This window comes from Quercus suber, unplaced genomic scaffold (genome assembly GCF_002906115.3).
Source record: "Quercus suber isolate HL8 unplaced genomic scaffold, Cork oak 2.0 scaffold_65, whole genome shotgun sequence".
In the NCBI taxonomy this organism is placed as follows: domain Eukaryota; kingdom Viridiplantae; phylum Streptophyta; class Magnoliopsida; order Fagales; family Fagaceae; genus Quercus; species Quercus suber.
Window position 1 is genome coordinate 758,799 of NW_027069530.1, and position 27,501 is coordinate 786,299.

The 27,501-nt window shown below is 33.6% G+C and overlaps 5 protein-coding genes across 5 annotated transcripts; 3 read left to right on the forward strand and 2 right to left on the reverse strand.

Annotated features, from left to right (window-relative positions):
* The first annotated feature begins 2,439 nt into the window (after nt 1–2,439).
* LOC112024536 (dehydration-responsive element-binding protein 1B) lies at nt 2,440–3,567 on the forward strand. Its single transcript, XM_024057159.2, has one exon. It carries the CDS (start codon nt 2,507–2,509, stop codon nt 3,248–3,250), a length of 744 nt encoding a protein of 247 aa, XP_023912927.1. The 5' UTR covers nt 2,440–2,506; the 3' UTR covers nt 3,251–3,567.
* Nucleotides 3,568–9,955: 6,388 nt separating this feature from the next.
* LOC111997819 (F-box protein At4g18380) lies at nt 9,956–11,770 on the forward strand. Its single transcript, XM_024029956.2, has one exon. It carries the CDS (start codon nt 10,471–10,473, stop codon nt 11,542–11,544), a length of 1,074 nt encoding a protein of 357 aa, XP_023885724.2. The 5' UTR covers nt 9,956–10,470; the 3' UTR covers nt 11,545–11,770.
* Nucleotides 11,771–18,408: 6,638 nt separating this feature from the next.
* LOC136067269 (uncharacterized mitochondrial protein AtMg00810-like) lies at nt 18,409–19,948 on the reverse strand. Its single transcript, XM_065772868.1, has 2 exons — nt 19,925–19,948; nt 18,409–19,488 (listed from the first exon to the last, which is right to left on the reverse strand). The coding sequence occupies exons 1-2, from the start codon at nt 19,946–19,948 to the stop codon at nt 18,409–18,411; spliced, it is 1,104 nt and encodes a 367-aa protein (XP_065628940.1).
* Nucleotides 19,949–21,220: 1,272 nt separating this feature from the next.
* On the forward strand, nt 21,221–23,435 carry LOC112024530 (UPF0481 protein At3g47200). Its single transcript, XM_024057153.2, has one exon. The coding sequence runs from the start codon at nt 21,397–21,399 to the stop codon at nt 22,795–22,797; it is 1,401 nt and encodes a 466-aa protein (XP_023912921.1). The 5' UTR covers nt 21,221–21,396; the 3' UTR covers nt 22,798–23,435.
* Nucleotides 23,436–24,158: 723 nt separating this feature from the next.
* Nucleotides 24,159–26,750, reverse strand: LOC112024529 (3-ketoacyl-CoA synthase 11). The gene is made up of 2 exons (XM_065772823.1): nt 26,636–26,750; nt 24,159–26,006 (listed from the first exon to the last, which is right to left on the reverse strand). The coding sequence occupies exon 2, from the start codon at nt 25,998–26,000 to the stop codon at nt 24,465–24,467; it is 1,536 nt and encodes a 511-aa protein (XP_065628895.1). The 5' UTR covers nt 26,001–26,006; nt 26,636–26,750; the 3' UTR covers nt 24,159–24,464.
* Nucleotides 26,751–27,501: the final 751 nt, after the last annotated feature.

A 27,501-nucleotide genomic window follows, 5' to 3' on the forward strand; every position in this document is an offset into this window, starting at 1 on the left:
CTTTCCTTTTTTACCTATTGTATATACCCTCATTACCCACAAAATTGTAAAGAGACTATTCAGAAGAAAACTATAGAGAAGTTTCTACAACACACCCTCTTCTTAAAGAGAGAGCTACTCATCCTTTTGTGAGAAATCATTGTAGTCTCTTCTCCTTTTCTTTCATGATGCTAATTTTTTTTTTTTGAACTCAATTTTTTTAAAACTCTTTTTTTATTTACATAGTAAAACTATAGCTAAAAATTCATTGTTTAATCCTGACTTCTATATTGAGTAGTATGGGGCCTAAGAATCTGGCAACCCTAACTCACTTTATATTAAGCCCAAGGCTCAGGCCGAGGAGGAAGAAATGTCCAAGGATGGACATAGAAAACCCAAGTTGCCAAGAAACATCCCCGAGGACGATCCTATCCTCGGCCAGCTGAGATCATAAAGGGAAAGAACAGCGCGCCACCAAAGGCAGCCTCCCTAAGCATCCCAAGAAAAAGACAAGTACAAGGAGTCAGCCATGGAAGCATGGTGGAGGAGCAATTCAAGGAGAGACTGTCACCTCCACATTAAATACCCACAACTAACATTCTGATCGCATTAATGAGGAAATGGCCCCGAACAGAGTTGTCTAGGTTGCTGCAGCTCACAGAAAGCTGAGGAATGTGGCTGATGGAACAAGCACTCAAATAGTAACCTGCATGATCAACAGATGAAGGGCCAAGATCAACTAAAAGGGAGTATATAATGGAAGAAATCCCCCAGAGCGGGAGGGAGGGGGAGAAAGAAAAAAAGGAGAAGCATAAAACACTATAGCAATTCGTCTCATCTTGAAAACCTTTGTAACCAGGCATTGAGAAAATAATAAGAACTACAAACTCCTTAGGAGATTGCCGAGGATGAAATTTTATGCTTTGAATCTATTTCCTTGTTATCTAACCCATCCAAAACCATGTTTAATTGTTGTAATCCTTATTAAGGCCTAGTTCTCGAACCCATTCTCTACAAATTCATTGTATTGGGCTAGTTGGTCCTGAGTCCACTCATCTAGTAGAAATAGTGCTCAAACTCAGTCCCTACAAGTAGTAACATCTTAATCTTAAACAAATTTTCTCTTAAAATATATAACAATTGTGAATGATTTCCTCATAAATTACCCACACTTTAAAAACTTAAATTTATAATTTATAATCCAGTTATATTTTTTAAAAGAAAATGTAAACAATAAAGTGAATAAATTGTATAACATGTATTGTTTAAAAAAAATAAAATAAAAACCTAAACAATCTATAAACTTAATATAAAATAAAATAGTAGAAGTTAACTGTACAATAGAAGTTGATTATAAATAATAAAAAATAGTAGAAGTTGGGTTTTGCAATGTCCTCTGAATGGTCTCACCAAAATTATATTTTATCAATTTTCTAAGACAGTAGAGCAAACCAACTGTAAGCCACTAGCTAAGAACAGGAACATAGATATTATCACCAACCAACTATAATCAAATGCATTCTCAATACTCACTGCATATTAGCAAAGAGAGAGAGAGAGAGAGAGAGAGAGAGAGAGAGTCATATAGAGGAGCTTAACAGACGACAAGGGCCAGGGGTGGATTTGCACAAAATTGAGGCTAGTTTGAGCAACACAATGACAAAGAATCGAGCCACACAACGAGACTATATCAATTTTGCATAGTTTTAGCCTGCTTTTAGTTTCAGGGGTATTAGGAGGGTATTTTTTTGAGTGAAATATTGAGAATGATTTTAATTTTTTTTTTCCTTTTTTATTTGGATGAAAAGGTCTTGATTTACATTTTTTTTAGAGAGAGAGAGAGAGAGTTTCAACCTATGACGTCCGCTTCTGATAATTGCTCTTTATTATCAGACTAAAACATCAATTAGTTTTTTGTGTAAGCAGGGATTAAATCCCAAATCTCTTATACAACTAGCTCTTGATTTACATTGAACATGAGATCTAAACAGATTTGGGTTCATTTTTTTGGTGACATGGAATTTGGTAAAGTTGTTTCTCTAATTGAATTTTGAGAGATTATAGGCTAAATAATGGGTTAAATGCTATTTTTAATGTTTCTTTACATATTAAAATTTTAAAGAGACCGCCAAAATGAATTTTGGGAGGAATTAATTAATCTAGTATTACTCCTATAATTTTTTAACCTCAATATCTTACGGAGGGCCAGATAAGTAACATTCTAGATTATTCATATAACTCGGGGCCATAGCCCCCGCGGCCCCCCAAGCTCTGCCACTACATTCACACCTGCATTTTCAAAACCTCATTCATTTTTCCACGTGGAAAAAGTGCTTTGTGCCTTACGCGTTTCACGTGTTCTCCAAATTCCCATCTTCCCAATAGTATATAATTATAGAGCTCAGTGTTTTTTCCAGTCATAAACCCCACTCTCTTTTCAAAGTGACTCTTTTCTCAATTAATTTATAGAATCACAGTACTCTAACTCTCTCTCTCTCTCTCTCTCTCTCTCTCTCTGTTACACAAAATGGACTTCGAATCTGAGTCTTTGTCTTCCTCATCATCTTCTTCTTCGTCCCAACTTTCTCCATACAGTCCATGCAACCCTTCTTACTGTTCTTCTTCTTCTTCTTCTTCATCTTCATCACAAGCCTCACTTAAATCCCACAAGCGAAAATCCGGAAGAAAGAAATTCAAAGAGACCCGTCACCCGATCTATAGGGGCGTTAGGCAAAGAAACGGTACAAAATGGGTTAGTGAAGTTCGTGAACCAAACAAGAAGTCAAGGATTTGGCTAGGTACTTTCCCTACCCCAGACATGGCTGCTAGGGCACACGATGTAGCTGCCTTGGCACTTCGGGGTACTTTGGCTGAGCTCAATTTTCCTGACTCCGCTTGGCTTGTTCCACGACCCAACTCATCTTCTGCTAAGGATATACAAATGGCAGCTCAAAAAGCTGCCGAGGCTTTTAGGCCAAGTGATAATAAGAAGGAAGAAAAGGTTTTGGAACCTTGTTTAGTGGACATGCAATTCATGGAAAGCAAAAAGGAGGTTATAGAGCCTAAAATAACATTGGAAATTTTATGTGAAAGTAAGGATAATCCAGAGCAACCTGGGACATTTTTCTTGGACGAGGAGGCATTGTTCAATATGCCAGGTCTATTGGAAAGCATGGCAGAGGGCTTGATTCTAACACCACCAGCTAGGCAAAGAGGGTTTGATTGGGATGATTTGGGTTGTGACTTGGATTTGACTTTATGGACAGACTAGTTAATTGTTTAAGTAAACATTTGAGAGAACACAGGAAATGAAGAACTGCATATAAAGAAAGCAATAGTGTAGATTAATGATGAAAGCAATAATTAACGTATAGTTTAACCCACTATGTCGATTTTAATTTTTAATCACTTTCTAGATAAAGAGGTTTTGACCGTTCGGTCATGAACCATTTCATGTAACATTATTTATAGATTTTAATTCTTCACGGAAATCATGTTTCACCATGGGTGGGGTATCAGCTAGCCCAGACTATGGGATAGAATGAATAAAAAAATTTCATGAGAAATCCAAACTAGTCTTATTGATCATTTGGTGCTTTTTACTCTCTCTTTTTCTTTTAACGGGCTTCGTGAGTCGTGACCATCAATGCAAGGGGACAGAGGGACAGGATCATTGGAAAGCTTCAGGTAGGCTGCAGTTGAAAATAACTATTAAGAGCATTCTCTTCTAGAAATGTCATCATATCCTATTTTACTATCTCAAAAAATAACTTTATTAATTATACAATACCATTTTACAATATATCCAACATTCTAATTTTTATTTTCTTATACAACTAATTAAAATAATATATCTTCACCAAAAAAAAAAAAAAAAAATCTCTCTCTAATTTTACAACACACCCAAAACGTTCCCATCACTACCCACTAATCCACCACCACGATGCACCATCAACAATACAACCACCACCCTAATCTGCCACATCAAGCCCATGAGCTCCACCAACCGATGAGACCCACGGCAGCTTGATTCAAGGGAAGAGAGAAAGAGAAAAAGAGGTGAGAGAGAGATAGAAAGGGAAGAGGATCTACTTAGTCATGGCGGGCACGACACCACCCCAATCCACAAACCACAGCACCACCCCAATCTGCCACATCAAACCATGAGCTCCACCAAACTATAAGACCCATAGAAGCTTGATTCAAGGGGAAAAAAAAAAAGGACAGAGGGAAGAGAGGGACAAGAGAGGGGGAGGGATTAAATGAGAGAATCATAGCTGGGAAAAAAAAATGAGAGATGAGAGTGACCAGTGAGAGAGAGAAGAGTTGATAAAGCAAATAGTGAAAATGAATAAAATATTAATATTTTGTTTTACAATTGAGCTACAGTGCGATTCTATATTTAGAATCGCACTATAGCACAATTGTAATTTTTTTTTGCAATACTCAAGTTTTACAAGTCCGGATGGTGTGGGGGTTTTGGACTTTTATGCTAAATTAAATTAACATATAGCATATGTCATTCCCAATGTGAATGCTCTAACGGGAACAAGACAGTGGGTAACAAGAATGTCATAAGAATAGTGGTTTTTATTTTTGGATTTTCTTATACTTCAATGTAATTAGGGTTCTTATATACATATATATATATATATATATATATAAAAGAATTTGCTTTGTAATTGGGCAATCGAGTCAGATAGTTTTCAAGGCTTCACATTTTATTTATAAACTTGGAGATGTTCTTTGATGTGGTGAGAGTGGAGATTCTTCTTTCTAAAGCAATTAGGCAATTTGCTTTGCTCTGTTTGTTTTGATGGAAAACATTATGTGAAGATAGTTTTTCATGTTTTTAGTGTTTAGTAATATTAGAAAAAATGAGTCAAAGAAAAATTATCTTTGGTCAACAAAAAAAGTATAGTTTATTTTTAGAAATTGTTTTTCACCAAATTTTTTTTTGAAAAGCAACTTTATCTCAAAACAAGTTAAATAAGAGAAGTTAAGAGTTTTTTTTTCAACTCATTTATAAGGTTGCTACCAAACATAGGAAAATGAGATAGTTTTATGAAAAAATACTTTTTGAAAGATGACTCATTTTCTAAAAATACACTGTTGCCGAAACAAACAAAGTATTAAATGAAATGTTAGAGCATTGGTATTACGTGTGTCAAATACTAAATTTTTGGCATTTGACACATCAAACACCAAAAACCAACCCTCATCAAATGTGTCAATTAAGTGCCAAATATTTTTGGCATTTGCTATAATACAGTTCTATCTATGGTACAGTACAATCATATTTTCTACTTATTTTGTATTTTTTAATCAACTTTCTCTCTACTCTAGTAAAATATCTTTACTTCTCTCTCTCTCTCTCTCTCTCTCTCTCAAATTCATTCTCTCACCCCTTAAATATTGTCTGAATCTCTCTAATAAAGAAAGAATAACAAAATTAATTAGAAAGAATAAAGGAAGAATATTTAAATAAAGTGGTAAAAGAAATAGAACATGTGATGTAGAGTGTATTATAAAGTGGTGTGTTAAAATAAATAAAAAATTAATGTGTCAAAATCACTTTTTTTTTTTTACGGTAATTGATGCTAATGCTCTCATGAGATTTCTTTTATATATATATATGGGAATTTTTAAAGTAAAGATGGGTATTTGTTATTTACTGATTTGATGATTCATGTGATACAAAATATAGGGTGTGTTGTTTTGAGTTTGGAGGGTGTCATAGTCATAGAGTAAGTATTGGTTAATTTGGCGATTTGCATGATTAAAATGAGTGTTTGTGTTTTATGTATAGGGTGGTGGGGCGGTGTGTCCCATTGGGTCTATTTATATATAGTTCTGTCACTATCCATAGAGATGGGGGAACAAAGAGAAAGTGTCTTCCTCAACTTATTACAGTTTGAGATTATTATTTTTTTGGTTCCTAAATTATTACAGTTTGAGATTTGGCCTTAAGTATGTTCCTATTATTGGCATAATTACAATCTTTGTTGTTGTTAACAAATTAATTAAGACTTAATTGGTAGCAAAATTTTGTTATTTTTCTAAGGCTAAAATGTTAAAATATACATTTCATCTAAAAAATTTGGACCAAATTCAATTTTCATTCTCAAATTTATTAAAGAAGCTGGAATTTTGTTTCTTTAAAAATTTTTAAACTATTGATTTTGTTCTTATGTCACTCAACTCGCGTGCATATTATATTCATGACAAACTTGAGTGCTGACATAACACATTAACAAGTTGAGATAGCTTGATATAAATTTAAGGGTAATTGTTAATGTACAATACTTGTTACACACAAGTTTTTCTTTGAACCAAAATCGTGAATTGAAGTCACGTTTTCAAAAAAAAAAAAAATTTATTAAAAATTGTGTGTACTTTGTATGTAATAATTGATCAGTATGTGTAAGAAACACTGCCCTAAATTTAATAACACTTTGACATTAATTAGGAAGGGATTCATATCTTCTTATTTTTTCAACAACAAAATTGAAAAATTCTAAATTTGGGGAATAACCTCTCTTTTATTTATCATTTTTGTTTTATTGAATTCATTGAATCTTTGTGAGATTAAATTAAAGAAGGATTAGGTGTAAAATCCCTTACTTATACCCTCCATTAAAACAATGGCATATTAGATCTTTCTTTTTTTTAAGAGTTTAGATTTAGCGTAAATTCCTTAATTTACACCCTCCAACAGAAGCTTGTCATCTCAGCAATTTACAAATAAATGAATGGAAGTTGCAACATACAATAATTCCTCCTAAATACCCAAGAAGCAACCCTTGCTCACGGTTGCCACTCACTAGAGGTCACCGCGCTGTATTTGAACTCTTAGGCTTTTATCACCACCTACACATTCAGTTCCGACCACCTCTAAGCAAGTGCAAACAAAAAACTAGGGCCATCTTCATCGACACAACAGATTCGATGGCTACTGCTGTGGTGAGGATGACGGAGAGACCAATCAAGATCCCAATGGTCTCGTCTTTCTTTCCTTTTCTCCACTCTCACTGTCGTTGAGAAGGTGGTTGAGGTTGCTTTGGTTTGGTTTTTGGGTTGTCCATGTGGGTTAGTTTGAAATGGTGGATAATTGGGTCGTGTGTGGTACAGATTGATAGGCTACCAAGAATGAATTGAAGCCACCAAATTGTGTGGTTGATAGTGTCGGAGCCACCTCAGGGACAACGACAGCTGATGAGAGGCAGACAAGAGAATGACAGAGCTAGCATGAGTTTTGAAATTTTTGATGATACCTAATTTTATGTGACCCTACCTATTCATTAATTTGTGAAATGCTGATGTGGGATATGCTATGATCGTATGTGACACTACCTGATTGAACAAACACACATAATTACAACCACTTTAAAAACCAATCTAATCAATATACTCCAAAGAATCAAATAAATCTGAAACCTACATCGACCAAGTCAACGAAGACTGTGAGAAGTCAACGGAGCTCTCACCTTCAACTGGGACAAGCCGAAAAGGCCAACTCTGACATTTTATTTTATTATTTTAATGGTTATTCATTGAATGCTGAAAATGGTGGTTGGACCTCAGAGAAATGCTAAGTTAGTTTCCAGTTGGATCTTTAAAACAAAAAAAACAAAAAATTCTCTAATTAAATTTAGTAATTTAGTTAGAGAAATGCTAACAATCCATTTTAGAAAAGTTTTTACATTACTTTTATGAAAAATTTTTAAAAAAAAATTTGTCAAAACATTAATTGCTTTTTTTTTTCTTTTTTATAAAAACTTTCTTTAACTAAATTGTTAACAAATACTCTAAAAGCACTAATTTGTATGACCATTTATATTATTACTATGATCATAGACAAATATTTGAAGTGATACTCATTATGTGAAGAAACTTTAATTTAATGCTCCATCACTGATTTTTAGAAAGGGTTGGTGACATAAGTGTTACTTATTATATTAAGGTCTACACCCCAAGTCTTAGAGCATTCATTGAAATACATATATAGATAAAGAAAAAAAACCTAATAAAGGTCTGTTTGGATACCACTTATTTACTAAAAATTAAAAATTTATTACTGAAAACACTGTCACAAAATATTTTTTAAATAGAAAAACATTGTTCACTTGCTACTGTTCACGTATTTTTATGCTTTAACTGGTCCATAAATAGTGTCATGGGGCCAGCCAAAAAACGCAAACGCAGAAGCAACGCAGACACGTTGCTAAGCAAACGCACACTATGTAGATAAGGTTATTTGTGGATCACGTTTTTAGGTTCTTTAGGAAAAAAAAGTATATATCTTTCTATTTTTTCCAATAATTGAATCTAATATTACTATCTGAAAAGTGTTACTTAATCTATCAAATGTGTAAAGAAAAAGTTAAACAGAGGTAACTCTGATTTATAAGTAATTCAAATTGCATTGAATTCTATGATAAATACAAAACAAATAAAAATTTTGTGGTAAAGTGTTTTTTTTTTTTTTTTTGCCAAGATCATAAAATGAGAGGTTGGATTAGATATTAAAACGTAAAGAAATGTGTTCACCTATGGCTATGGGCAATATATAACCAGGTATCTTTTAACTTTGCGATTAAATTTTTCATTTATAATTTTTAAAAGGAGTCTCTATATTAACCAAGTAAAGTGATAAAATTACTCCCTCTTCCATTTTCTTTTGTGCAATCATAACTCCCTTTCTCTTTCTCTTTCTCTTTCTCTTTCATAGAGAGAGAGAGAGCATCTATGTTGTTTACACTGCGATGTATCCTAAAAGTTGGAGCTGTTCATATTGGGAGGCACAAAAAAATTAGGTAAATCAACGCGGTGCACATATTGAAGCACTAGACTGACCTTACAGAGAAGCAAAAGCTAGCCTTGTCAATTCAAAAAAGAAAGAAAGCAAGTTTTGTTTCTATTCGACATTACTAGATTCCTTCTTCAACATTTTACATGATAACACATTAGCAGTATGCACGTTAAACATGGTTTCTTAGGACTGTGGCCCGCATTATATCTACCGCCCTCGACCGACCCAACCCCTGTGTTTGAAATTTTAATCGAACCACACATGAAATGAAATTCCTAACAAACAAACTAGGTCTCTACTTTTTTTTACAGTAAAATAGCTTTCTGATACCGACATAGCCAACACTGCTCCCCCACCTCGATTGGCCACCACCAAACATGACAGAAACTTCCCCCATTGTCTTCAAGAACTTGACTTTGAAACTTTGGATAGGAAAAGATGAACAGGCACCTTCCTTTTGTTTCCAATAATTAAATTTGAAAAACTCTCGGCTACAATTTGTCCTTAAATAGATTTGTTTACTTTCCCTAGGCATCAGCATCGACATTCAACAAAGTTGAGTTGTTTATGGTTGTGGGGCCTATGAGCCTGATAGCCTCGGCCCATAATGAAACGAGCCCAAGGCCCAGGCCGAGGTGCGTAGGCCATTTTTTGTTGTTAGGCTGAATTGGGGAAAGCCTCTTTTCTCAATCCACACCGAGGACCACCTCATCCTCGGCCTGACGAGGGGGATTTTAGGGAGAGACTAACCCCAAAGTAAGCTGTCATTCTCACATTTAATGCATTCAACTAACTCCCCCTGACATGATGCAATGCATTACATCATTTTAAGATCAATTGACACCATTTTTTTTTTAATAATATATATTTTTTAATAATTTGCTAAAGTGTTAAGTTGCTATTAAAATATCATCACTTTTAAATAAGGGGCAATGATTATCACACATTCCCTGTTGCACACTCACCATACACACACTGCCACGTGGACAGAAATTGTGTTTCGAAACATTGTTTCAATTAAATTTGTGAAAATATGATTTCACGGCTCCATAATCTTGACTGAAAATACAATTTCAAAGAGAGTGTGTATAAAGTGTGCAATAACAAATGCCTAACAAGATTTTCCCTTAAATAAGTCTGCCTCGGACACCAGTTTTTATTAGTGCATCACAGCATACATGTTGTAATAGTTGTGAAAAGAGTTGTAATACTATTTTAACCCGATATCAACTAATTTTCTGTCCTCAGCCTCCTAAGATGAGATGAGTATGCCACCAATATCCCACCTTTTAATTTGGTATCCTAGGATGAGCATGCCAGGTAGCTTAACTATTTGCAGCGTCAAAGTTTTCTGAATGCCTAGTTGTCTACTACTTCTTTTGGTTCTTTCTCTCTCTATTTTTTGTTGTTTTTTTCTTTTCAATAAGAAAATAGGATAAAGTTGTTGCCTTTCTGGAACATCCTTTCTATAATATTGGTCTTTACTAAAACTGTGTCCAAATTCATAGGCTCTGGTCAAATAAACAGCGTACTGGCCCCTGTTTTTCATATGCCAATAAACCATGGATACCATTTACAACCATTCTACTCTCCCCAATCCTAACCACTTTTTCCTCTATTTATTTGCACTCATAAGATTCAACCAAAAAAAATGCTTATCTTCACCTGAAGTCAAATGAATGCTAATGAAGGTTGATCATTTTGATCGCCTTCCAGATGCACTTCTCCTCTTCATATTGAGCAATTCGCTTGATGCTAAGACCTTAATCCAATGTCTCTTGGTTTCCAAGCGCTTTGCTTCTCTCATACGTCAAATAGATACCATATTCGTTACTCTCCCTCCTCATTTCCGGAACAAGAAAAGGAGGCGTGGCTTGTCCAGAAAGGTTTTCAAGATTCTGGCCAGGAAGTTAATCATCAAACCTATGCAAGTCCTTCGCCATATCATGACTTGTACACATGCTGTAAACTCCAACTCCGACAATTTCTTGTACTATTCACCTAATGAAATTTTGAAAAACTTCAATGGGTTAAAATCTTTGCATTTGGAGCTTCCTTCCTTAGGGAGTGAGATTGAATTTAACGGTGGAAGTTCATTGCTCAAGTGGAAAGCTGAATTTGGTGAAGAGCTCAAAAGCTGCACAATCCTTAGCTCAAAATGTTTTCGTAGGGAAAACTTTTCATCATCAAGTTATACCTATGTAAATGAGCGTGAAGAGGAAGAAGAAGAACTCCAATCATTTCTAGCTGAGGATGAGTTAAAGTTACAAATAGTATGGACAATATCTTGCTTAGTATCTGCATCAGTGAGGCATCACTTGTTGAAACAAATTGTACCCAACTTTCCTACGCTTCAAAGTTTAGTTATTACGGATGCAGGGAAGAGAGGGAAGCTTTGCATGGGGAAAGAACAAATTGTTGAGCTTAGAAACAGTATGAACTCACCAAGGACATTAGAGTCTTCGTTGGAGAGGACTCCAATACCAAAGTTGTGCATGAAGCTCTGGTATGTGCCTGAAATGGAGTTACCAGCATTGGGGTATGCCATGAAAGAAGTGGCACTTGTGTTGATCAAGCCTGTCAGTGGGGTAATTGGAAAGGTAGTATGTGATGGCGATTTGTTGGTGGGAGATGATTTGTTGGTAGGTGATGATTTTGATGGAGAGGATGAAGAGAAGGTAGTTTTTGGTGAAGCTGTGAGACAGATAATCAAGAAGAAGATAATGTATGTAATGGAAATGAGTTCCTTTTGAATTGTAGACTTGCATATTTGTTTTGTTGGAAAATTATTAGTTCATATGAACGATACAGTGTAAAGTGTACATTGGCAAAAGGCTTGTACACTCTCTCTCAGAGTGGCAAATATTATTGAAAGAATCCTTTTGTCTACAATGTAGACTTTACGTTGTAGTGTTCGTGTAAACTTATTTGTTTTTGTATATAATACCCGATATATCGGAATTTCAATGTTTTCTTTGATTGTTGGGATTAGATTGGTCATTTCTTCATTTCACCCTCACTTTTTATTTTATTTTATTCTCCATTAATTAAAGTCCATCATATGTCACTTTTTTTTTCTTTTCTTTTTTTGATAAAAAAATCAAATTTTAGATGGAAAATAAATCAAACACAACACATAATATAGTAGAGGAAACACAAATTGGATATCAGATAAGCAAGAAGAAGAAATAGAAAAAACAAGTCAAGAAGAAGATACTGTTAGCTCCAAAGCTACAGTAGCTTAGTGTATTACTATTAGCTAAACTACAATCGTTTAGTCCTATAAATATATGTTAGGCTTAGTTAGTAGATCACATGCTGTGCACGTGTGATGCTTGTACAGGTGTAATGCTTCTATAGGTTATTCATTTGGCCGACTCTACTCTACTCTCCCTCCATCCAAACTAATTATTCAATCATGCATTTTCTAATTAATGAATTTTAGTTTCATATTAAGCTTGGGACATACATAGCTAAGAGTAAGATTCTTATAACTCCCCATAATTACTTATATAACCTTCTTTTCAAAAAAAAAAAACTTATATAATCTAAATATACTTTGCAAAAATATGAGACTTAGCTTATATAGGCAAGTGCAATACTTTCATATAATTTAGTCCATAAAATCTAGGATATCACACTTGAGATTAATGCATGTGTAACTTGACTGCTAATCCCAATGTTTTCAATCGGTGTACGACACATAGCAATTCTTAAAAATATGCCACTAGAGAAATAGATACCTATAATAATAATAATATAGTTATTACTAGTCGCTAACCCGTGCAATGCACGGGCTAGTTGTGAAATTGGATTACTTGTAAAAATTAAATTACCTAATTTACTTAAAATTTATTTATGGAAAATCAATTCTAATTTGATCATAATTTATTTAGTATTGGTCCTTTTGGATTAATAAATGAAATAATATTCTTGCATTTGTTTTAGTGTAATATGAGGCTAGTCATACCACATCAACCACTTTATCAGGATGTTAAAAAAAAGCTAAGAAAAGAAGAACATTATCAATCATTTCAATTCAAAATTAACAATAATACTTCAAAAAGGAACTCATAATCTCAGCCAAAAAATAAATGAAACTTAGAAACTCATATAGTCTAGGCATATTTGATAAATCAAAGGATATACATCCTTAAATATGCCACAGTCATGTTTAGTATAGGCCAAATTTATAGGTTAAATTTGTTTTGTGGATTCTCTCCAGATTAATTGTTGGAGAAGTATATGCAAGTGAAAAACTCGTAAACAACATTTCAAATCACATGAGTATGGTCTAAGCATATTTGATAACTCAAAGGATATGCATCCCTAAATTTGCCTTGGTCATGTTTAGTTTAGGCCAAGTATATGGCTTAAATTTGCTTTTGTTGTGTGGATTTCTAGATTAATTTCCTAGATAAATAAAAGAATTACATGAAAACCTCATAAACAACATTTCAAATCGCATGAATATTTTACAGATAAATAAAAGAATCACAATGCAGCATACTAATAAATATGAACATAGTGGCATAACTTTCATGAATATTTTAACCTCTGTCCTAATGCCTGAGCCTATCTAATGTATATCAAAAAGAGAAAAACATTTGTCAACAGAGAAATCAATGACTCATGGTAGGTAATTAGCAGAACTGGGAAAAAAAATTATTTTACCAATATGAATTTCAGTCTCATACTGTATAGTAGTTGTCCTCAGCCTTATTGAAAATAGATAGATACCCAAACCAATTTAATCCAAATACCCAAAAGGGGAAAAAGAGAGTTATTTTAGCAATATAAATTTAAGTCTCATTTCACTACATTATTTGAACATGGAAGAATCTTCAACCTGTAGAGTAAGAAGCCCAAGTTTGAAAAAAGGGAATGAAAAGAAAAATGCAAGAGTGAGTGAGACATTTTGTCAAACACATGATGTACATGTTCTAAATGGGATTGAAAGGACAGTTTAATAACATGAATCCCTCAAAAAAAAAAAAAAAAATACAAAACTGAAGAAAAAACCTTCAAAATGATCTATTATCGAGGAGTAATCTGACTTCTCATGAGAAATTAATAGTCTATTAAATATTTTTCTTACAGTAAAAATCAAGCCACATACACATTGTTCTAATCTTGCAGAAATTGATGGCCTCCTCCATGTGCTTGATCAAACCCGACAAAAATCACAATAGATTGCGGTGCCCGAATCGCACAAATCTTGTTGTTCAATTGAAGGAACTCGTAACATTAATATATCTCATTGACTTTCTTTTACTATACACTAGTACACTTGTAACACTTTTTTTTTTTTAATAATAAAACTGAGGACGAACTAATGAGAAATAAGTAATAATATTCTTCTTGTGGGTGTTATTGCCGGTAGGTTTCTGCATCGATCGGCATTCGCTTTTGATCATATTCCTGCCACGTTAAAAATAAATAAATAAATAAATAAAAGTCCTCAGAATAAATTTAGTGAATGCACTAAAGATAAAGATGTTATGTTAATCACTATTTGATGTAGAACTACTTAAACATCTGCTCCGTTTGTTTCGATAGAAAACTTTGTGTAAAGATAAATTTTCATGTTTTTCAAGGTTTGGCAGCATTAGAAAATATGAGTACCAAATAATAACTATATTTGGCCAACAGAAAAAACATAATTTATTTTTAGAGATTGTTATTCACTAAATTTATTTGGAAAACAACTTTATTTCATAGTAACTTTTTTTTTTTTGGAAAAATTGTCACATAGTAATCTAAATAAGGGAAGTTAGAAGATTATTTTTTAATTTATTTAAGGTTAATACCAAATATAAGAAAATGAAATAAAATTATAGAAAATAATTTTTTGAAAAAAAATTCATTTTTTAGAAAAAATTATTGTCAAAACAAACAGTAAAAAATAAAATTTACAATATCCAAAGTGTTTTTTTTTTGGATGAAGAATCGGATGAATTTCATTAAAGCAGAACAAAAGTTAAATGCTTCTATATATTTCAGACCTTGGTCTTAACCATATACCAGTTGCATGCATCAACTACACTAAGAAAAAGCACAACCCCAATGACTACAATTAAAGTGATAATATTGATTATGTTTAGCTCTACCTATTTTGAAAAATAGATGCAGCTAAACATAATCAATTATAAGTAGATGACTGAAAATAATCAATTATCTACTTAATTAGCTCTACATATTTATTTCTACCTGCTTATTCATAGAAGTCTCACCACACATTTTTGCTGTAAATCAAGCAGATTTAGCTTTTGTTTCTTAATATATATTTACAGCCTTTTTCTATATTAAAAAAAAAAAAACTTATTCAGATTTCAGAGTAGCTAAATAAAGTACCTGACTGAAAATATATGCATCATGTAGGTACTTAAATACAGTCCCCGATATACATAGTTTTTTTGACTTCATCTATGTCCACGAAGTGAGAAAGAAAGAAAGAAAGAGAGAGACTTCCTCATCCTAAATTGATGTTTTTCAATAGCTATCAAAGCTATCCACGAAGTTTACATTTATCACCCACACAATGGTGATAACAGTTCTTATCGAAGAGGATGTCATTTCTTTGAAATTGCACGCATTTTGTAGCACACATCACATAGCATAGCGGTTTTGACTTTGATAACTTTTCAACATTCAAAGCATCACTCTGAGGGGAAGAGAGAAGAGCAAGGGGAGATCCAGAAGGAAAAATAAAGGAAGGAGGATGGGAATGGAGTTTTGCTTGAACTACAACTAAGGTAGGTATAATGAAAATCAATACCATTATCATAAACATAAACCTCCTCATACCATTTGCTTCCATGACTGACTTCACTCTTCTAAAACTTTTTGACATTTGGAAGTTGGATACGAAGTTATATGTATATATTAGAGGGTTTAAACCTTTTATAACGTATATATGCAAAAGCTCAAAAAGTAAAACCTTTAATTTTTTATTCAAAAACAAAAAAATAGGAAAAAAAAAAAGAGAAAAAGGTGGGTTTTTCTTTAAGAGTTAAAGTCACTTTTGCCAAACTTTGATGGCGTTTTGAGTTAATGGACTAATGGTTGAATACTTGAAGTTGTGTCTATTCATTATAATAAAGTGGTTCTAAATTTTAATAAAAATGACAACCATGCACTTTTAATGTGATAGTTATTCTTTAAGTACAAAGTTTTTGTAGGATAAATGAGATAGGGCAAAGGTCGGGGTTCAAGTATTCAAGAGAAAGTTTTACAGACATACATTTAGGGTCCGTTTGGATTGAACTTATTGTTGCTGAAACTAAAAACTGAAAACACTGTAGCAAAATAATTTTTAAATGTGTAAATAGTATCGTAAGACTCATTTTTAATATTTTTTATTACATGAATAGTGCATAAACAGTGCGTGAACAGTGTACACACTGTTCATGCACAAATTTTTTGTCTCCCAAAGTCAAATTATGCGGCCAAAAAAAAAAAAAAAAAAAAAAGAAACGCAGATTTGAGGAAACGTGGACGTGCAAACGCGCAATTCAAACGCTCTCTTAGATTAAATTAGAGTATAATTTTTATTTGTATTAAAATAAAAATATGGCAGATATTAAAAAATGAAATAAAATACAAGTGGTTAGTTCTAAAGTGTAACTAGGGTAAAGAATATATTAATATATTCTTTTACAACATATAAAAGTGGAAGTTGAGAGATAGTATATAGTCCTTAGAATTGCTCATTGTATACCACGTGGCTACGTAGCATCATGCAAAAAAAATAAAATAAAATAAAATCAATTGCACACCACGTGGCTATGAAACAATTCATAACCTTTTTTTTTTTTTTTTTAATTGAATGGTTATAATCAGGAAGGGAATTTAAAGCTAAATGACACGAGTTAAATTACGAGATTATTGGCATTGGTTTTAACTATAAATGCAGGGACGGAACTGTTATTGGACTAAGGGGGGCAACGGCCCCCCCTAATTTTTTTTTTTTTTTTTTAAATAATACTATATTAATTGGTACTAATTTTAGTAATTTTGTTCAATAAAATTACATTTTGCCCCCTTAATAATGTCATCAATTCTTTTGAGAGTCATGTTATAGCCACAAACGTTTTTACAATGTTTATACAAACTATTAAGGTAGCAAATTTTTATTGGTTCATACACTTACATCACTTTTTAGTTGTCAATAACTACTCACCATATTAGTAATTTGTAAAAAATTTTGTTGTTTTAGTATTTTTCACCTTTTAAAAGGCATAAAAAATTAATAAATTAAATCTAAAACAAAATATACAAGCCCAAAAAAATTAGCCCAACAACAAAAATTACCAGTAATAAAACTAAAAAAATTAAGTCCAATCAATCTATTTTACCCCAAACAAACAATTTGGTCATTTAAAAAAATTTTAAACAAAAATTCTTAGTAGTAAAGCAGTATACTCAAAGACTGACACTATCGCATATAGCTAGCAGCAAGTCGCCCCCCTATCTCCAAGTCTTCGCTCTGTCCCTGTACATACGTATGTATGTATGCATGCATCATGAGAAGAAGAAATTACCTTTGTCACGATATGGTGTTTACGAAGAGCATTGCTATTCAGGATCAGGAGGCGTAGGAGGTCCACATACTGGATGACATTTCCATTTCCGATGCCCACCAGTCGTGGATCGTGGGAAACAAACTTTTGAGTACATTTTGGTTTTGATATCTTATGACATACTGTAGAACAATTCCATTTCGAATGCACACCAGTCGTGGATTGTGGGTGACACCTCTTATGACATGAGAATGCTTGTGGGAGCTTTTTAGATTGTAAAGCATCACTTTGATGGGGAGACAGATGAGCATAATTAATAGGAGATGCAGAGGGAGGGAGGAGAGAATAAGGAGGTTGAGGATGGAGAGAAGACGATCGCTCGTTTGCACTAAAATTAACATAGGTGTGATTAGCATTAATATCATGATCACCACAAGTCTCCCCATACCATTTACATCCATAGCTTCTTTTACTCCCATAAATGTTCTTATAATTTGGAAATTGGGATACAAAGCCATATATTGCATGACCTTTTATAGTAACACATATGGAACATCTGAGAAGATAAACTATTTATTCTTTATTCAAAAATTAAGAAAGAAAAAAGAAGTGAGTTTTGCCTCTATGAAGAGTTGTTTAAGGTCACTTTTGCCAAAGTTTGGGGGTATTTAAGTGACTTTTGTGTTGAATTCTATACAAGCTTCACAATTGCATCAATGGAGGAATGAAAAGCTCAGAGAGAGAGAAGGATGAATGTAAAACTTGTAGAGAATGAATTGAATTATTTACATTACAATGCTCTGTTCTTTATATAGGAAGAACAGAGGCGGGAAAGCTCAGAAGAATCAAAAACAGAAATAACTAACTTCCTAACCAATCTAAGCTATACACGTGGAAAGGAAACTTAACAATACATTTAATCTAAATATACAAACGGCAGTCGTTTTGTCTGTCTAAGTAATTCTGAAACTAAGCTACTTGTAGTTTAGTTCTATATTTACAAAACATAATACAACTGATTGTAGTTTAGTGTTCAATACAGAAAACGACTTGATATTCCTTCCTAACAAACTCTAACAAACTCAATACTCCCCCTCAAGATGAACCATAGATGTTGATCAGGTTCATCTTGGATAGAAGAAAATAGAATTGCTTATATCCAAGGGCTTTGGTGAAGGAATCAGCAATTTGGTGTTTGGTAGGTACATGGAAAGTCTTGATCATCCCATTTTGAATTTTACTTCGGATATAGTGACAATCAACCTCTATGTGCTTCATACGTTCGTGAAACACTGGATTTGCAGCAATATGGAGGGCAGCCTTGCTATCACAATACAAAGAAGCTGGATAATTGTGATCTAAACCAAAGGTTCCAAGCAATGCCACCAGCCAAACAAGTTCACTTGTGACAGTAGCCATTGCACGATATTCAGACTCTGCTGATGATCTGGATATAACCTGTTGTTTCTTACATTTCCAGGATATGAGAGAACTGCCCAGAAAAACACAGAAGCCTGAAACTGATTTCCTGGTGTCTGGACAAGCAGCCCAATCAGCATCACAATAGGCTTTGAGTTTCAAATCAGAACTTGCAGATAGAAACAAACCTTGTCCTGGTGCTTTCTTAAGGTACTTAAGGATTTTATATGCTGCTTGTAAATGAGGAATCTGAGGGGAACTCATAAACTGACTCAGTTTGTGCACTGAGTAACAAATGTCAGGTCTGGTTAAGGTTAGGTAAAGAAGTTTGCCTATGATCCTTCTATACAAAGATGGGTCTGGTGCAGCCTCTCCCATTGAACTTCGAAATTTGGCTGATTGATCCATAGGCACATTGGCAGGTTTGCTTGCTAGCAGACCCGTATCAGATAGTAACTCCAGAATAAACTTCCTTTGACACAGACTAATGCCTTTGTCAGTCCGTGCAACTTCAAGGCCTAAGAAATACTTCAAGGTACCAAGATCCTTGAGTTTGAACTTGGCATCTAGAAAAACCTTGAAAGTATTGACTGCCTCCACATTGTTACTAGCTATCAAGATGTCATCCACATAGATTAGCAAAATGAGAATTGAACCCTTGCTGATCTTAGTGAAGACAGAGTAGTCTGATCTTGATTGAATAAAACCATGATCAATGAGGGTGGATGAGAGCTTAGCAAACCACTGTCTACTGGCCTGCTTCAAAATAAATTATCATAGAGTAGCGTCATAGATTTAAAATACTATATATATATATATATATATATATAAACATGTATGTATATATTTTTCAAAAAATAGTGATTAGGATCTTAAGTTTTAAAGTGCATATGCTAATATACGCATTTTAAAATGAGAAAAAATTATATTCACATTTAAAACGTGGAAAATGAATGTATACAAGGATGTAAAATAAATCCTCGTAAGAGAATGATTATATATATATATATATTCTTTTGGCCTGACAAGTAGGTATGGGCACGTAGTGAAATGAAAAATATAGACCAACTTATTTGCCAATTGACCTCAACGTGCTGGGGAATTATTCTTTGTATAGACAATTTTTTCTATAAATGAAGCTATTATACAACTTGTAAAATAATTTTGTAACTTTGTATTGTTAAGCCTGTACGTGACTGATTCTCACATCTATCATGTATTGTGAAAAAGGAACCTCTAAAATTCATGCAATAAGTGCTATATAAATACACCAAGTTTTTCATGCTATTATTTTGGATGCTAGATTGCTAGTTTGTGTTTTTCGTTGCTTGTGGTTGTTAGTCTCTTGTAAATTAGCCCACATATTTAGTGTTATTGGGATTAATATCCATTGTAATTATAAAGTAAAAAAGCAAAAAAAAATGGGAGTACAAAAATGGCTAATAGTCTTAATTTTTAAACTAACAATCCTCTTTTCAAACAATCTAGCAAAATACTACTCTTTTGGAATTTGAAATTGTTGATCTCAAGTTTTGAATGGAACTTGACATTATTGATGTCAAGTTTTGACTAGAACTTGACATTAGTAATATCAAGTTTTATACATATTTTTAAGTGGAATTAAAGTAAGTTCTATGCATTTTTTATTTATTTTAAATTAAGTGGAAAAATTCGCATAGAATTCTGTCTGAAACTCGACATCAATAATATTAAATTTCAAAACAGTGACATTTTGCTACATAGTTTTAAAATAGTGCTAAGTGAATCGATACGTACGAAATTGTAAAATAAAAATCGTTTTATCCGTAATCATATGAAAGTAATATTGTATCAACAATTTTGTTGCCTCATGAATGCTCTCAAATCCTACGAATCACATGACATGAGTGCCTGTTTTTAACTTTTTGAGGTGAGTATATGATTTTGGCACCTTCTAATTGGGTACCTGAATGGACTTTCAAAGTATGAATGCTGCATTTTTTATTTATGTCATTGTCGTCACGGCTGTGCTCAACAATTTTTTTCCTTTTTCTTTTTGTGAGCAAAGCTGTGCTCAGCAATTAGGTGTGAAACACAAAGACGAAACAATTGTTCGTAGTACTCCGAAAAGAAGATATACCTATATATATTTTTATTGGTATACTAGCTTGGCAGTTGGCATTGATAAAAAAACACTGCAAACACATATTTTCATATATATTTTGTTACAACTATCATACATGACAGATTGTACATAAATGGTGAAAAAAAAATTATAAATCTATACGATAGTGACAAACACCCACTCAAAATCTGCCTCGTACGACAGTTGCAGCGAAGTGTTTGTGAAAATGGGTGGATGTTAGCATTATTGAAAAAATTATACAATTAACATGTGTTGAAAGTACACTTAATAAGTATATATGTATATGTGTCTTTGATTTTTGCATCAGTTATCACCTCACGCAACAATAATAATCTAATATACATTAAAGACTACTAATTTTTAAGTGAAGGTTTTCCTCCTTCCTAGCTGTAGATCCAAGATTCCATAGCATCTATAATGTCTCAATATATAATTTTTTACTCAATTTAATGTCTCAAACTTTCAATCTCTTTTTTAAAAAAATTCGTTATTGTTTATCTGGAATGTATTGAAAAACAGTTGAGGAAAACTAGAATCAAATGGAGAAAGAGATGGAAGTCCTTAGCAACCAAAACCTGGAGGAAAAAGAAGCAGATTTTCATGCTATCAGAATCGTGGAGGGGGAAAGCAATTGGTCAACTTTGATGGAAAAGAAACGCAAGCAAAAGCCAAGGCTGCTAAGGAAATCAGAAGGTAATATTTCTTGTTGCATATTTAGAGTCCCTCAAAGTCTTGTGGAAATCAATAAGAAAGCCTACCAACCACATATAGTTTCAATTGGCCCTTACCACCATGGAAAAGTTCACCTCAAGATGATCCAAGAGCACAAATGGAGACTTCTTGACACTCTAATTGCTCGAACCGAAAATCAAGGTGTATGTCTTGATGACTATTTCAAAGCCATAGCATCAAAAGAGGAAAGCATTAGAGAGTGTTATTCAGAGGCAATTGATCTCAACAGCAATGAATTTGTTGAGATGATGGTACTTGATGGGTGTTTTATTGTTGAAATTTTATGCATAGTTGGAAAAATAGTACAGAATGATCCCAAAGATCCTATCTTTAATATGCGATGGGTGTTTCCTTTTCTCATGAGAGATCTTCTAAGGCTTGAGAATCAAATTCCATTCTTTGTTCTTCAAACTTTGTTTGATATGTATATGACATCTTTAGATAAAGAAGGTCCTTCCTTGGCACAGCTTGCCTTGGATTCATTCGACTATGTCACAGAAAGACCAACTGAAGTGCTACAGAGGTATTACAATGTTAAAGCAGTTCATTTGCTTGATTTATTTCGCTTAAGTTTCATACCCCAATCTAAAGGCTCAAATGAAAAAAATTATTTGCGCGATGGAATGAAAGATTCTGTCTCTACAACCATCCCATCAGCTCAGAGGCTTCATGTAGCAGGTATTAAATTCAAGCCCAGGAAAAGTGACAGCATCAGCTTGTTAGACATTAAATTTGATAATGGGGTGCTAGAAATTCCACCCTTAGCTATAGATGACTCTATCAGTTCATTTTTTCTCAATTGTGTAGCTTTTGAACAATGTTACAGTGATTGCTCAAAACACATAACGAGCTACACTACATTCATGTCTTGCCTCATCAGGAAACCAAGTGATGTTGGGTTTCTAAGTGATCAAAATGTTATCGAGAACGATTTTGGAACAGACAAGGAAATTGTTCGTTTCTTTAGTAACATTAGCAAAGACGTGCCCTTTGATTTCCAACAAAGCTATTTGTTCAAGTTGTTTGAGGATGTGAATGAGCATTGTAGGAACAAATGGCATGTAAGATGGGCGGACTTCAAATACACCTATTTTAATACTCCTTGGTCTTTCATATCAGCCTTAGCTGCCACATTTCTGCTAGTACTCACCATGATTCAGGCTTTCTTCGCTATCTATGCATATGTCCTTCCCCTTTCCCCTCATTGATGTTTTTCTCTTACATCATTTCAAGACTTTTCTCTCTCTCTATTTATCGCTTTGGGTTTTCCTCTTGCACTTCTACTCCTTTATATATACTTGCCCATAGTCCTTCACGTCATCCCAACTCAAACACACGTGTAATTCTACAAACCAAGAAGGATGTCCCTTAGCTTCAACCCATCAACTACACCTGTCTTTCCCATCATGCTGTCCAATCTCATCCTAACCCGTATGAGGTTGCTACAACCACAAAGAGGTCTTATGGTTTTGATTTTGAGAGACATCAACTTGTGTTTTTGATGTGGAGGTCAAAGGTCATCATGGGTTTTGTGAGGGTTGTGATTGAATATGGGTCTTTGGTTGTTTGAGATTTTTTATGTCAGAGCTTTGTGTTGGGTTTACGATAATGTGTGACTGGTTTTTTGCCAAAGGGATGAAGCCGCGAAGAACCTTTTATGGACTTTCGAAGTTTTGATTTGATGGGTATGTCATTGTGGCAACATGTATATTGTTCTACCAACCTTCATCCCTTATTCCATTTTTTTTTTTTACATATTCTTTGTTGGTCTTTTCTATTTTTTACCTTTTCTTTGATAGTAATGTATCATATTGCACATGCATAAATAGGAAAAAAATCTTTATTAGCCTGAATATTAGAATTGTTTTTGAAATTTTGAATGTGAGGTTTATAATTTAATAGATTTGAGAAAAAATTGTTATTAGTTAACATAAAGCTATTTTATATGAAATTTAAAAACATGTGAGATCTTTTAGAAGTTTTTCTTTATGATAGTAGGACATGATCTTTTGGGAGCTTGCTTCAATTTTCACAATAGTAGGACATGATTGTGTTTTGTGCCTTTAATTCTTCTAAAGTCTATTGTTCCTCTAAATTTTATTTTGTTAGTTTAAATAGAAAATTTTCTAATATTAGTAAAGCAAATCCAAACAATAGTCGTAAACCACTTCTAGAGATTTTTTTTTTTTTTAAATTATAAATATTAATTAAGATGATTGAACTTCAAAACATATATTCCAATTGCTTTTTTCCTATATCTGAGTTCTCCCTATTCGGAATCAATGTTCCTCCCTTTCGTCTTTGTGACTTTAATATAATTTTTTTTAACAAATGGCAGCATTTTATTGGTCTGGGGACCATTAGACACAATTGACATGGCCCACCAATTATACTAGATAATTTCTCTCACAATTGAAAATTACTTTCTTACCTCACAAGAAATTGGGAAATATGCTGATTAATAGCTTCTAAGTTACCAACGTTTGAGAAGCAAATCAATTAGCATTGATTTTGCCAACTCATAAGATGTATATGATGCAATTTTGAGGTATTATATACAGAGTAAATATATTAACAGATTATATGATTGTGGGATAAATATTGCCGAATGTTTTGAGCCTTATAAATGAACCTTGAACGCAACTGTTGCCTCCTTTAAGTAAAGAAATTTCACCTCTTGGCCTAATAACCAAAACATAATTAGCCCCATGAACATCATTCACCCAATAAATATATTCAAATGTACTCTATGAGAAGCAGGAATGAATCCAACACCTCAGTTAATGAACAAAAAATTTTAAAATTTTCACCATTTGTGAAAGCCAGCGCCAAGTGTCAAAATATAACTTTCCAGCATCCAACATTTTTCTTTTTATTAGATTGCTGATACCTTTGGAACATCCACTGGGAATCTATGAATTTCATCCATCCAAGGGTTCTCCTCCTTTGTTGGGTTTATGGTCCTTAGAGCCTTCCAAACAGCACTGTTACACTTAAACCCAGAACCGAAAGCAATTTGCCATGTCCTATCTCCCTTCTTCATTCTCCCCTTTGCTTCTGTATAAGCCAATTCATACCACAGAGAACTGCTTGATGTGTTGCCAAATCGGTGAAGTGTCATCCTTGACGGCTCCATATGCCAATCAGATAGTTGCAAGTTCTTCTCCAGTTCATCCAAAACAGCCCTTCCTCCCGCGTGAATGCAGAAATGCTCAAAAGCAAGTTTAAAATCTGGAATATAAGGCTTGACCTTCATCTTGAATAGTTTTTTCCCAATCAATGTGGCAAAGAATAGCAGCTGTTCTGACATCGGAAGAACAAGAGGCCCCAAAGTGGTAATGTTGGTTTTTAGAGCATTACCAGCAACTGCCATAAGATTCTTAGACAAAGTGACACCAACTTTCCCAGTGGAGTCTTCTTCTTGGGTGATGCAGCCAAAGCACTTGTCATCTGCACCCTTGTGGGTACGGACGGCATGTACCAATTGGTATTTGGATCTTCTTCTATCAGAGCTTTTGTTAGAAAGCAGTATTGCTGCTCCTCCCATTCGGAATAAGCAATTCGAAATGAGCTTTGATCTGTCATTTCCAAAATACCAATTCAATGTGATATTCTCCATGCTAACGACCAATGCATAGGAGTTGGGATAGACCTGAAGAAGATCTTTAGCAAGTGCAATTGAAATAAGACCTGCACTGCAACCCATCCCACCTAGATTGTAGCTAACTATGTTTCCCCGAAGCTTGTAGTGATTGATAATCATGGCAGAAAGAGATGGGGTTGGATTGAACAAGCTGCAATTCACAACCAAAATGCCAATGTCTTTGGTCTTGACAGCAGTCTTGGCAAAAAGCTCATCAATAGCACCATACATCACATCCTCAGCTTCTTTTCTAGCTTCTTTCATGGATAGATTTGGAGGAATATTCAAAACAGCCTCTGGCAGGTAAGTAGAATCACCAAGGCCTGATCTCTCGAGGATCCTGCGCTGGAACGCAAGATTCTCCTCTGTAAATGTACCAGTCAGCCAAGATTGATCAACAAACATCCTTTTAGTGCATTTTCGAGACTCTTCAGGCTTATAGCAGGAGAAATTGACAAGGTATACAGGATTAGGACGGGTGACAAAGTACACGGTGGACAAGAAAACAAGGAGAGCTGAGCATATGATCACGGAGATTAGATTGTATTGGAGATGCTCCCAAAGATCATAAAGATCCTGTAATGAAAATGTCGAGAGCTGCACGGCAATTATGAATACAAGAGGGGTGATGAAGACATACATTCCATGGGTGATGAGGTGATGGTAACCAAGCTTCACATATTTTAGTTTAACAGATTTTTTGAAATCAGGGAGGTTTCGCGATGATGATGGCGAGATCAAGGGGGTGTTTGGTTTAGGCTCTGTCATTTTTTCCTATCAAATATTCAACAATTGGGTGAGATCAAATACCAGGAAAAGAAAATTCATAATTACAATCAATTCTATGCACACATTATATATGAACATCCCAAAAGAAGATCAGAATTATACAAAGAAAGTTCCAAGACACTTGATCAGTCTTTCAATGGTAAATTTGATCAGAAATGGTAGTCAAAATTTTGAATTTAGAGTTCTAAATGAGTTTCTAACAAGTGGGTCCTTTATGAGAAATCTAAATTTACAAAATTAAAATACATAATTTCTTGTATTTTTTTTTTTATCATTTTTATTATTCCAAAATCCATCATTTCAAAATTGAAATGCATAATCAAACTAAGCTATCAATCATCAATCCCAAATCAGAATTCCACCTCAAAAAATAGATTTTGCACACATCTATCGAAACCAAAAGCAGAAAAAGACGTAACAAAATAAACCCAAATCAAAATTCACTTCAAAGACCAGAATTTCAACAATCTGAACAAGTTAATAGCAAAAAAAAACATTGAAAAAAAAAAAAAAAAAAAAAAAGAGGAGAACTCCAAAAAAAATTAAACTAAAATTTCATGCATACAAGGATAGAAATAGCAAAATCAAACAAAAGCCATGTCGAAAAAACTGACCTTTAAAGCCGAATCCCACGAGACAAATATATATATATATATATATAACACATATATATATTTACGAGACCCTCAGAGAGAGAGAGAGATTAAATTAAATGGTAATTTTTGCAAAAAAAAGTTATATGTTTAAAAAAACTTAACTTTAAATAATTGGATGTTGAGGCTGTGAGAGGTCACAGGTGTATACAGTTGGAGAAGAAGATAATGCCAAAAGAAAAGCCGTTGATAGTTAGAATTTTATTACAAGCCGTTAGAGGAAAGCCGCGAAGCCTACGGTATTTTTTTTTTTTTTTTTCTTTTTTCATAACACACTTTTGTAACAAGTTGTTATTTGCTATTATAAGTGGACAAAAAAATAATTTAAATTGTAAATTTAAATTATAACTAATAACAACTTACCAAAAAAACTTAAATACAGTACTTAAGTGATGCTCTTTAGGTTTTCTTCTTAAAATTCAGTCACGTGACTTTTTTCTTATGAGATGGAACTGTATCTTTAGTTAAGTACTACTACCACATGGCTAAATTTTAAGTGGAAAACTTAAGAAACAGCACCTAAGTACTTTACCTAAATTTTGTCCACAACTTACCAACAATGATTTGTTATGAAAGTGTTGTAAAAAATATTGTGAAATGTGTCCGGTCCTTGCCGAAAATCACGCAACTGTGCTTTGCTTTGCTAGTTGCCAAATTAATACTATCGCCCATGTAATTAGACAAAGTCTAGAAACACAACAAATTTGACGTTTGTTGATATAGTATACTATTAGTAGTAGGTAAAAAATTAATGTTAGTACTTAGTGGTGAATCTGAAAATGAACTAGTATTTTTTTTTTTATTCTAAATAGAATTCTACTCTAGTC

What these genes read in the sequence shown, in the direction of transcription:
- LOC112024536 (XM_024057159.2), top strand. Translation starts at nt 2,507, where the DNA reads ATGGACTTCGAATCTGAGTCTTTGTCTTCCTCATCATCTTCTTCTTCG.
- LOC111997819 (XM_024029956.2), top strand. Translation starts at nt 10,471, where the DNA reads ATGCTAATGAAGGTTGATCATTTTGATCGCCTTCCAGATGCACTTCTC.
- LOC136067269 (XM_065772868.1), bottom strand. Translation starts at nt 19,948, where the DNA reads ATGATAGATGTGAGAATCAGTCAC. An exon ending in TAGATGTGAGAATCAGTCAC is followed by an intron (nt 19,489 to 19,924) that starts GTACAGGCTTAA and finishes ATTTTGAAGCAG; the next exon opens with GCCAGTAGACAGTGGTTTGC.
- LOC112024530 (XM_024057153.2), top strand. Translation starts at nt 21,397, where the DNA reads ATGGAGAAAGAGATGGAAGTCCTTAGCAACCAAAACCTGGAGGAAAAA.
- LOC112024529 (XM_065772823.1), bottom strand. Translation starts at nt 26,000, where the DNA reads ATGACAGAGCCTAAACCAAACACCCCCTTGATCTCGCCATCATCATCG.